The 12,908-nt window shown below is 39.3% G+C and overlaps 1 protein-coding gene across 1 annotated transcript in view; it reads right to left on the reverse strand.

Annotated features, from left to right (window-relative positions):
• The window catches only part of LOC139714215 (RNA binding protein fox-1 homolog 3-like), a gene marked incomplete at its 5' end in the record, with an annotated part of 75,795 nt that overhangs the window by 7,600 nt on the left and 55,287 nt on the right, over positions 1–12,908 (reverse strand). Inside the window, 2 exons of the mRNA XM_071625929.1 lie at positions 5,122–5,301; positions 10,784–10,968. Coding sequence (XP_071482030.1) covers positions 5,122–5,301; positions 10,784–10,968 — 365 coding nt within the window. The remainder of the gene's footprint in view (positions 1–5,121; positions 5,302–10,783; positions 10,969–12,908) is intronic.

Consider the following 12,908-nt stretch of genomic DNA (forward strand, 5'->3'; position numbering starts at 1 on the left):
ATGCCAGAATGCATTCGATGGTTTTTTTTCTTTTCTTTTCTTCTTCTATTCTTTCCTTCTTCTTTTTTTAATCTTTGTCTTCCAGACAGGATTAACAGTGGATTACTTTTGTTGCTCTTTCATTTGTATCACAGTGACGAATATGGATGGAAGAATGCATACGACACTTATCGTATCACTTCATTGGAGTTCTACATTTGACGAAGCAGTGGTGACAGAGATACACTGTTGTACCTTTTGCAAGTTTAGAATCGCTTTGAGGCACTATAGTTTGTAAGTTGCTTTTAAGTACTACAGTTTGTACGAAATTAAAACAATAAGTCTGATTTATAACTCACGCTCTGAACTGGCTACGTGAGGTAAGCTGGCAAGAGAGTCTACTGCCTGGATATGAAATAAAATATCTACGTATTGCTACTCATTCATACATCATTGTGTCAACTACTGTCAACTTGGAGTAGTTTACACACAAATATATTTTGCTCAGTATGTACATTAGTTACACATGACATAAACCCACTTTGGGAATATTTAAGTTCAGACATTGTTGTGTTCTTTGAGCCACAGAGCCTCATGAGAATATCTCTCCTAAAATGGAGCCACTTTATTAATCCATTGTTTCTGGGAACCATATGTTTCCTAAATCCAATGTGATGATTAGATTATCTTGGCAGCAATTCGGTTTGACCATTTTGTGTTTACAAGCAACTCCTCCTGGTATCTACTACAGAGAACTGTGCACTAATAAAAAGAATCATGGTGTTCAATGGGTCAACATCATTACGTCCCATCGCTCAGTCAAAGCCTTCCGCCCTGAATTTCACAAAAACATAGTAATTTGTGCAAGCGAGAGTGGGACAGCAACATGTGAATCTACCCCCCCAAAAAAAAAAAAAAAAAAAAAAAAACAACTAGAAATGTCGCTATGGCGACTGGTATGCCTCCGCCATAATGCATGATTCTCCTAATAGGTCTATAGTACATGTGGACAATGTGTGATTACATTTTCACAAAACTGGCAAAATATTAAAATGACATGTTTGTCACAAATGTATCGAATGTTCACCTTCCTTGACCTAAATTTAATTGGATGAATAGGAGAGCATGTATTTGGGGATTTAAGAACTTTAACTTCGACTTTGACCCTTTCATAAGTTTACGCACTTGAGTAATTGTCAAGGTATAAATTGCATGGAGAAAAAGTGCAATTTCTGTATTGAACAGTAAATTGTTATCATTTTCATCTGGCCTTTGATTCATAAGAGAATCAATGTCAGGCAGAACATACATAAATATGTACTAAGTTTAAAGATAACTTGAGCCACTTCCGAGATATGGAGAAAGAAGTAAGTTCAGCACTTTCACTTGATCTTTGACCTTTTGACCTTTGACCTTCTTGGCAAAAAAAAGAAGAAAATCCCAGAGAATCTCTAGTGGGTTATACATGCATACATCAAGTTTTTAAAAAAATAATCCTGCTGGCATTGCATAAATATAAGGAAAATAGTAAAATTTTGAAGTATTGCCCTTGACCTTTGACCCCTGACCTTTGACCACATGAACCCCAAATTCCCTAGATAACCACTGCCAGTCAGTACATGCATATATACTTTGTTCCATAAAGATACCTTGAACAATTTCCAAGATACAGAGAAAAAAGTGCAATTTTAACATTTTACTTGACCTTTTGACCTTTGACCTTTTGACCTCATGACCCAAAACTTTCACCAGAGAATCTTAATTGGGTAATACATGTATACACTAAGTTTCAAGAAAATATCTTCAGGCATTGCATAGATATGGGGGAAAAAGTGAAATTTTAAGCATTTGACCTTGACCTTTTGACCTTTGACCTTCAGCATGTGCACCCAAAAGTTGATAGGCACAACTTCACCTCCTAATACACATACATGCCAAGTTTCATTAGGATACCTCAAAAGGTTTTGGTAGTTACCCTGTCCACAAAATTCATTACGGACGGACGGAAGGACAGACGGAAGGACGGAAGGACGGACGGACGGACGGACGGAAGGACGGACGGACGGACGGACGGACAACCCGAAAACATAATGCCTCCGGCACCACTTCATGGCGGAGGCATAAAAACAACCCACTAAAACTTTTAGAGTCTCCCTTGCCTTGCTGGATAACTCCAAATTATCATCAGCAATGAATTACTGTATGAACTGGATCGAACTGAACTGAACCCATTAACTACACTAGGAAGTATCTAACCGACAGACTTCAAGTGTAGCCCTGCACTCACACTTTCAGCAGTGTTTCTTTTGAGTATAGGTGAAGGAGAATGTAGCATGCATCGAGTTGTTGGAAATTTGAGGTGTTAATTGACAAGGGAGGGGTACATATACTGTCAACTTGAGGATTTTTTTTTTTTTTTTTTTAAGTTTTTGGTTTGAACTCCATTGTGGAACAGGCTTGGAATACACACATCCCCTGCACAAGCTTGCTGCTGTTAAAAGAGTTGTTACAGCTCATAACATCGAATCGACAGAGGCGAGATATAGAGGGAGGAGTCGGTAACTTGGAAATATGGCGATCAAGTCTTTATTTTCTTGTCCACAACCGTTCCATGAAGGGCGAGAAGAAAACAAAGGTAGCAGTCGTCATGACAACGAGCAGACACGTACACAAAGTCGACGGCACACACGACCACGGCAGTAACCACTGGGCCAGCGTGCACACAGCAAATGCATGTGACAAAAATTCATAACAATGCATGCCACACTGAAACTACTAGTACATTAAACAGATATAGATATACAAATGTGACGGTCGGAAGGGCTCTATCTATTGATCATACTCTTTAAGGGCATGCCAATCACGTCCCCGTGGGAATTTTGCCATAGAAATCATCATCTTTCAATCATCAAATTGGCAACCCTACAATTATCTCCTCATCTTATATGGGGGAAAAAAGAGTAGGCTGAAACTTTTTAATTCAGTAAATCTGCATAAAAATCATGAAGAAATGTGAACAGAAAAAAAAATGTTGGTTTGAGAAAGATACAGGAACTTTTACTCTTCTAAAGAATGTTACAAATTTGAGAATAAGTTAAGCAATTAGGAAGCATTTGAAAAGTCTGGAACCAAAGAGTAATATCTGAAAAACCAAGGAATTTAATCAAATCCATTATTATTATTATTATTATTATTATTATTATTATTATTATTATTACTATCATTATCATCATCATCATTATTATTATTATTATCATTATTATTATTATTATTATTATTACTATTATCATCATTACTTAAAATTTGTATCTATTCATTCAATCTGACATTCAGAAACACTAGCAGTGAATGACAAAAATTAGAATAAAATGATATACAAAATAGCATCAAACCGCAAAAAGTGGTATTCTTGGACTCGACAGACTAGGTGAGTGCTTCAGAACATTTTTTGCGTCCCCACACAAGTACTTGAAAGATGGGATGGAGTGGACCACTAACAATTTTCAAGGTCTCTCGAGGATCAAAACTGAGACAAATTTATCCCGGATGGTGTTAGCGGGAAAATCCAAATGCAAATCTTTGCACTTTAAATCTGGCCAAAGGAGCTTGCGGCGAAGTCAGCTGCCATTGATCATAAAAAAAAAGAACTTGATTCATCACTGACTCGAAGGTTTTGATTTGTATTCCTCCGGTCTGAGGAGTGTCACAAGCATTTTGTATTAAGTGGTTATTAGGAGGAAGGGGGAGGGGGGGGGGGGAAGAAAATTTTCAGAATCTTCCTGTTTGTATAGAACTATGTGGGACACTTGTTGCAGAGTTCTTTCATTCATTACGCCAGAAAGAAGTGGCAAAGAGGAGTGATTCTCCAGTGCATGCAGCGAAATGTAACAGAACCGGGTGGTTTACAAAAAGCCTGTTCACTGCACGCAGGGAAAACAGCATCCAACGCTCAACTGATGCGTGTGCATGTGTGTGTGTGGCATGCAGGCATGTCCAGCTAGGGAGTTGTCAAAGAGGGCGCTATTTATCTTGATGTGAATTTTCTTAAAACTGCATTCTTTTGCCCCCAACAATGGAGGGGGGAGGGGACTGGGAGAGTGCTGTTACATCTTATGCAGACTACATACAATTGTACTTTGTACGAACACACAAACTATGCTGAAATGCTGTACTTTATATATTGCATCTTTATGGTCTTTAGGATGACACCACACTGTTTGACGAAAGGCGAGGTGGGGATGTACAGATTGTATGAAGGCAAAAATGTGTCGAAATGGGTAAAATTTCCACCAAAAGTGAGGAAAGCGGAATATAAAAGAACATGTCATCGTCCCATCCTCGATTATCATACCATTTTTTGGTTGTAAATTTGAAGAAAAGGCAAAGATTAGGAATTTTTCTTTTCTTCTTATTTCTTATTAAATTCTAGTTTTTCCTCGTAACATTTCGTTACATGTCTAAGGTACATTGTACCTTCTAAATGTATTCAGATATCTTGCCTCCTTTTTTTCTTACCCCAGCTTGGAAGTACAGTGTACCATGACTGTATACTACACTGACATCTTGTCAGTTACTAATGACTTAAAGATGCCATTTTGTAGATTTTTTGTTTGTTTGTTTGGGAATCCCAAGGTGACATTCTGCAAGAGAAGAATACTGACAACATACACGGTTCTACCAAATACCACTACATACAATAATGACCACAAAAGCCAGGCAAGACTATACGCTGCTACGAACTAAGATGTCACCACTGCTTGCATGACGAATACACACTCCATGCATTCCGATTATTTGACTGCGATACGATAACGACAAACATGGCATTCCACTGCACGACCACGTCTTCTTGCACAATTCTCGTGCACGTCTACTGTCAAATTACGCTTCTCTTTACGGTGCAATCGTGATGGCACACCAAGAAGAACAAACGACACAAAGTGGGGAGTAGATAATCATACTCAGGAAAGCAGGATAGGCCAAGTAACAAACGAGTAATCGTTTCCAAACGAAAAAGGAACAGTTAAATAATATATTTATACATATATATATATCTTTAAAAAAAAAAGAGATTTTCACAACCACTGATAGAGAGAGAGACTGGTAGAAAAAAAAAACAGAGTATGTCAGTCGTAGATTTACCCTTGTGAGAGAGGGGTATCTTACACCGTAGGCGGTGGCCGGCCCGATGGCATGGTGGTAGGGGTCTGCGGCGTACTCCCGGCCGTAGGGAATGGCGTAGGCGGCCGGCGTGGCGTAGCGGCTGATGTACCCGCCGTAAGTGGCAGCGGTGGCGGCCGCAGTCTGCAAGAGAAGATCAGTCTTTGGGTGGTGGAAATTTTGTTTGTTTTGGGGGTGTTTTTTTCAAAAGAGATTTTATCATTTATTCATCCATTTATTTTTGTTTTTGGGTGTTGCACAATTATACAGGCCCAGGGGGAAGAGGGAAGGTGTTAACGAATGTGTAGTGGTTGTGTATTGATTGACCAATGACCAATGACATGTGGAGGGTGATGCAAAATTTGGTGGCAGTGGTGTTTTTTGTTTTTTTTTCAAAGGTGGGGTGGGTTTGAAGGTGTGAAAGGAATGTGCATGTGTGTGTGTGATTACAGAGATTTCGAGAAGTGTGGGGGGGGGGAATTTCATTTTTTATTTGCATTGAAATATATCAGTGCAAATACATTTGTGTGTGTGAGTGTTTTCAGGTACATTTATTGATTTGTGAAGTGGGGTGGGGGTCAAAGGTCAGGGGGCGTACAATGGGAAGAGGGAGGTCAGGGAGAAAGATGCGGAAGAAAAAGAAAGGGGTGCAAAACATATGCAAGGTTAGTAACTCAAAAACAAGATGCATCTCAACACAGCAAAACATTCCATGCAAGCAATAAATATGGTCATTATTAACTCTGCAAAACCCAAATTGGCAACTTTCAAATCATTGCTGTCTTTCTATTTTGCACTGTGAAGAAATGCACCACGGACATCACAACCTCAGTAGCTCTGCGGCAAACAGTAAGTGTGATTCAGCAGTGCCAATTTGCCAATTTTGTAAATGTCTCTTGCTCAGCGAGAATCTGCCATTGCTCCCGTTTGAGCACAGAGGATTAAAATGCAGGGGGAGGGTGAAAATTTGGCAATAATGTGTTGTGGTACAATCTCTGCACAGTGCAAAACGGTGTGATTAAAATATGCATGTGAAATGGCCGAACGAAAACATTTCAGCGCAGTATTCAAATACCACTTTGTCCATCATCTTTTGTTCCTTTCTTTTGTTTCATCAGTGAGGATACTGTAAAATATATTTTCATATTTATTCCATGTTAGGTATCAATAATGCCCCATGTAAATATTCAGGTCATGCATTACTACGAAAGCCTTTCTTTGATTTGATGAGTCATACTGTCAGTTTGAAAAGATGCCTGACAAAAAAATATGACCTCCACGAGCTTTTTTCCATTTTCTTTTCTTTTTTTGACCCTTCTTCTGCTGATTTGCCTATTTGCCTTTTCACGTTGCACTTTCTGGGAAATCCAACGGGGCTAATACCCCCTGCTCTATCTCACTCCTAACCCGGGAATCAATTTCAAAAGGAGAGAAAAATGTTTGCTGGTATTCTGGAGGTAATGTTTCAGAGTTCAGATAAGAGAGAGAGAGAGAGAGAGAGATCCACTGGCTGTCACATATGTTTCTATTTACTCTCTTATGGGGGATGGCAGTCGGAACGATCGCGGGAATTTATATCAATCCCATTTTTGCTCGACCTAACGTTTCCCTCCCTTCCCCAATATCACTGCACTTTTTGATGTCTGGGAGCATGTGCTCCCATTTGGAAAGAAGTCGGTGACAGCCGCTGCAGACTACTCCCAATGCGTAATGCTTCGGCGATGAAATGGAAATGAACTGGGCTCCATAAAGGCAATGGAAAAATGCCTACACTTTACTGACAGCAAGCTTTAGAGCATTTCAAATATCTTACAACACGTTTTTCCCCCCTTGCCCTCCTTAATCTGAACAAAAAAGAAAGGAAGAAAAGCGAGAAAAAGCGAGAATTTTCAAAAGAATTGCCAGTGGATGGAAGACAAAATATTCCTAAAGCCGCACCAGAATTTAGAGTAATGGCATTCCTTGCGTTACTGCAAACTGCAAAACAAATGGCATGATCTGGTAGTATATGAAATGCTTACATCTCCCTCAAAAATAAGTCGGCTTTTCTAAAACATTTGCATCCTCGCGACTGCATGCTCTCTCCTGAGTAGTTGTGTAAAGAGTCGCTCGAATAAACAATTCCCAGAACATGTTTTCCAAAACTATCTCTAGAACCATTAGGGTGGGTATGATGAAAACCTGTGGATAATTCATGCATCTACCCCTAGTAATTCCCTTGACAAAGGTCTCATGCACTTTATGTCCTTTGGTTCAGATTGGTGCAGAACTTCCACAGCAAAACATCTAAAACATTGCGAATATTATCTTTCCTACATCCCAAGACTTAGCAGTGATCTACTTTGTACGTTCTTTTGAAACCAGATAGTGTATATTTCCTGTACTTGAGGGTATATATTTCAAACTACGTGAACGCCAGGGCAGAGTGTCTCTAAATATTGAGTTACCATGAATATATATATGTCAAGAGTACACACAACTCTTTAATATCAAAATACAGAACAAATTGAGTTGATACACTATTTCTTCTCCTGTTAGATTCAAAATACATTACACACCAAAGTATGGACAAAGATTAGAACATAGACATCTATCGAATATAATCCCCAATGATTAATACTTGTTATGATTTGATAGAATATATCTATGCTGAGCTAAAAACAATGAACACAACAAGGAAAAAAACAACAAAACAGGACAAATTCTTTATATCAAAGCATGCACAAAACATTAGTGTCTACACGAAGCCAGTCACACGTCCCAACTGAATGCTTCTCCAAAATGTAATGATAATGCTAATAATCAGTAAATGGGCAAAATAGAACAAAGAAGAAAAAAAAAAAAAAGGATGCTATTGCCGGGTAGGCATGAGTAAAATGCCTAGGAGGCGAAGCTGTGACTATGTTAGTGACGGTTCACGACAGACTTTGACGCAATGATGGTGGAAAACGTTTAGTCATGTCAAATCACTTGGCCACATGTGACTAGATAGCAGCCATCAAAACTATCATAGCTATCAAAACTATGCCTAATATTAAGTCTCAGGCTGTATATTGCATCGCGATTTCACTTAGAAAAAAAAAAATGATAAAAAAGTAAACTTCCTACAGTTGAAATAAATTATGAAAAGTAGAGAAGAATGAAATGCTTAAAGGGACAGATACGAACAAGAGACCTTTAGAGGGGGAAGGGGAGATATACATATATTATATCCATGCAGAATTGTGAAGTCTCAAAAAGCCTGCCAAGAGCTTTTATGATTCAAATCCATGCATTCCCAAAGTGAGAACAGGCAAAGACAAGCAAAAACATGCTCCCCACCCCCCTGCAAAAAACCCCCCAAAAAACATGCAAACACCGTCGTTTCATGCATCGGAAAAAAAAAAATGAAGAGATTTTTCCCGACATGCAGCTTCCCGTCTAAATATGGTTTTCTCTTTTCTTCTCTAAAAACGTCTTGAAGGATTACGGAAGGAATCAGAGATAAAAGACTTGATGGAAAAAGGGGGGTGTACCTTGCTTTCACTGCTCTATATTTATGAAGCATGGGGAAGGAACAAAGGAAAGATTGAGGGGGAAGAGAAACGGGAGGAAAAGGTTGCAAATGAAAATACAACAACATCCGCCGTTTCACACCTTAACGCAGAAGCCTCAATATCCGAGCACACCCGCATACCCGAGGGGAAATATACTGTTGCTCTGTTTATCCTGACATTCTAGCAGCTTGTGGTTTGAATCTATAGAAAACTGGGTTAGGGGCAGGGGAGGATTCTATAGCAATAATGTCAACAGAGGGCAGCAGATATTTAGTTTATTTCTCATTTTATTCTAATGACTCCAGTGTTCTAGTTCCTAGCCTGAAAATTTTCAAGTGTACATATACCACCAACAAAAAGCACCTGGACAATTAACTTGCACCATGATTTATTCCAGAATTTAGCTTTGCATCCTGGCATAATTTGATTCATCAAATTAAGGACATGAGGAGGGGGGAAAGCATTATGTGGAAACTGTGGTGAAAGGAAATACCAGTATTCACACACCTATCAGAACTTCCATATTAAAGGCTATACGAATAAAAAACACAAAGGAAAACAAATTTTGTGAAGAGGTGTGGAGAATAAAACATAGGAGATACCAAGCTGCATCATAGGATAAATCTATCACTATTTGGACATTTGTGGTATACAGAGTTCCCATGGCAATCTCAATGGAATATGCCCAGTGTTAAACAAATGCATTTTTAGGTATATTTTCCCCTCATACTTCTTTCTCGGTGCAGCATGCTTTTTGCATCCATGCAAAACAAATAGAGGGAGGGATCGATCCAGCCGGAAAGGGCGTTTTCAACCACCATGCAAAGTCAGTCAAAACTCACACAGAGTCGAGAGGGGGTGCAGTATAGGAAAGAGTGAGGTACGAGGGCGTATAGACAGCCAGATAACCGGCACTATATTTATATTATTCATAATTCATAATCCATACCTGCCACAACTTGGTACTCATTTAAAAAATATACAAAAAAAAAGGTCATACACAATGTATTTGACATTGCTATCCTAACTAGTGGACTCTCTCGGAAGTGTGCCTCTAAGCTCTCTTAAACAGCGGTGATATGCGGAGATTCGACTGCCTCCGTGCGATTAAGCGGGCAAATTGCCTCGAGCTTCTTTCAACGAGTGCTTTTTTATATGCCCTTCACCTTCCACGACTTGTTATGGATAAGATAATGGGTGCCCTCATAATAACAGATACGGGACTCATCATTCTTAAAGACTGTTTGCATGGCTAATAAACACTGAAGGTCACCGGGATAGATATCCCCGCGTGAGGGGTTGGTGAAGCTTGGTTTGTGCATCAAACCTCGTAATGACACCCCATAGTCTCTTTTCATTCTGTATAAAGAGCATTATGCCAATGTTCCAGGAAGGGGCAACTCATAATCTCCCTCCTTCCCTTCAATCTCCCCCCCAAAAAAAAAACAACAACAACAACAAACAAACAAACAAAAAACAAAAACCTGAGACTGGCAAGTGTTTCCTACAATGCAAAAATGAATTTAAAGCCATAACCTTTTCCCACGGAAGAAAACATTAGGCTGTGAATTGAAACCAGCACTGTCTGTAGGTAGTTGATTCCATTTGACAAGGTGATGCATAAATATACTGTAAAGTTTTGTTGTCACTATCTGCCATACACAAGCTTGTTAAAAACAGACAGTAACCTTCTCATTCAATAGCTTTTCATCTTTCCCCATTTCTTCCTAATACCCATTCTAATCTATGCCTTTCACCATCTTCACAGGCTTTTAAGATCTGCGCTGCCTTGGCTGTAGCAAAGGCAGTGTAAATTGTTGATTAGCCTTCACTTTGCTATTAGAAGAAATAAAAGAAAAAGAGGAAGAAAAAAAAAAAAGAAAAATTTGCACAGGTACCTACATTAACCTACAAACTGCAACCCCTAGGGAAAGTTTTGCAATGCAAAAGTGGATTTTCACAATTCGACTGCCGGCAAAAAAACACCAGCTTTCGGGCAAGTCATATATTATTTACAGGGTGGGGTTGATTGCATGTTTTTTCCCCCAGCCAACACGGTGTGTGATCGTGTGGTGTTGGACGATACGTCCGTCTGTGCTTCAGCTTACCTGATATCTATCTGCAGGATACAGGGCGGCCGCCGCGGGCTCGGCGGGGTAGAGGGCTGCCGCTGTAGCATAGCCAGGCACTGGGGGAGGGGGTGCCAACCGGTAGGCCGTATAAGCTCCTCTTGCTGCTCTACCCCGGCCAAGAACCTGCGTCCTTAGTGCATTTGTGGTCAGTAGATCTAGACCTGTGTGTGTGTGGGGGGGGGGGGGGGGGGATAGGCAGGGGATAGTAGAAAAATAGGAGAAGAAATATAGAAGAAGAAATATACGCAAAGAGGAATGTATAAAAGGATGTTTGGGGAGAGGGTAGGAAGATAAGATTTGCATAGAAAGTAAGGAAAGAAGAGAAATGAGGGAAAAACATAAAAATCAATCAGAATCTTCTTCCAAAAAAATCATGCAGCATTTACTGGCATTAAGTATAAATTCTAAATTGCTAGAACATGACTTCAAATCTATGCCGACATATGAATAGACAATCACTTATAGATCCACACTTCAAGAACACATGTACGTATAACCCCTGGTTACGCTACCATACGAAGTGAACATATAATGTTAGAAATGAAGTGGATCAAGAAAAAAACAACAACAAACAAACAAATTCAGGAACGAAAAAGCCGTTTGCATTCCCCCCCCCCCTCCATGTCCAAGTAATCCTATTAACTATAACACACATGGGAGAAGGGAATACGTAATGTACTGCAACACTGAAATCCATGGGAAGAGCAAAACAGGTTGCTTCTTTGTGAGAAAGGGCATCTTCCCGGGCCCACACACCCTCGTTGATGAAAGTTGCCCTACGTGTGAGGATGTCTTATAATTCAGTGTCCTCTCTCCCCGCCCCATCCTTGTTTGTTTGTAGTTTTTTTTTCCTCTCTCATTCTTTTTCCTCAAGACTTTTCCTCTTGCAGCAATACAATGTATATGTGACCCTGCACCTCAAAACAAACAAAAAGTCGCCAGACATGAATTTTTAGTTAAGACAATATTCTGAAAGAGCAGAATTTAAGTTTTAAAATGCGTAACTCAAATCAAATGAACTCTCCTAACCTATCTAAATATTGGAAAGAAAGCACAAACTCAGGAAAAGTGTGAACTAAGAGGCTCTGAAGTACAGTGTCTATTCAAGCGCTTAATCTTTACCAAACCGTGCTGGCTGTGCGATGAATGGGACAAAAAACAGGAAGTAAACCACCAGAGTAACAACAATGAAGGGATTATCAGATTAAATTGAAATCAAGCATGCCTCATTAACACATTCTGTCCATAATTAATGCCAACTTTCAAAGCAGTAGCACTATCCTTTCAAAAGTTATCAGAGTTGAAAGTGAAGAGTGTAGACAAGGTTTTTCAGAAATGAAAAAGGGATTCTAAAGACACACCTAATCACACTATTCTACCAAAAATGTTCGAGATAAACTGCTAAAAACACACACTTTCCTGCCCATTTTATAATACCAAGTTTTAGCATAATGTAAAAGAAGACCCGCTCTTTCAGAAAATATGAAAAAGTCAAGTTCGGCTAGGTTGACCCATTTTACTTATTTTCAGTCCTCACGCAAAATCATTGTGTGCGACTTTATGTTCGTTTTGAGGTGCACGGTCACATATGGTACACTGGATATAACATATGGGAACTGGAGACACTTAATTGCCAGTGTAAAGAGGTCATTGGTCTATTTTCTTTAAAAAAAAGAGAAAAAACATTTTAAAAAATGAATAACGAAATAAAAATAAAAGGAGAATCACTGGAGCCCCCTTCTGAGCTTAAGGGGTACTCTGTGATGCTCTTGAAGGAGGCATCCCGTTAGAGACCATGGACCAATCTGTAGGTTGTACCTAGTTTTCATTCTTCAGTCCCCATGGGTAAAATCAAATATTTACATGTGATCCAAATTATGAAGAAATCTACTCTCAGCATATCATGGCAAATGTCCATAAGTTTAGATTTCCTGTCATACAGAAAACCTGAACTCCGGAAAAAAAAAAAATGAGGCAAATTTAAGCATGGGCATTAGGAAATTAGGAAGCACTGATAGTCAATCATTTCCAACTTTTAACCTGTCGTTTCTGTTATCTTCATTAGTCGATACAATGCTTTGCTTTCTAAACCTGGACAAAT

Source organism: Diadema antillarum, unplaced genomic scaffold, assembly GCF_040938485.1.
Source record: "Diadema antillarum isolate AM-2024a unplaced genomic scaffold, OU_Dant_1.0 seq00002192_RagTag, whole genome shotgun sequence".
Taxonomy (NCBI): domain Eukaryota; kingdom Metazoa; phylum Echinodermata; class Echinoidea; order Diadematoida; family Diadematidae; genus Diadema; species Diadema antillarum.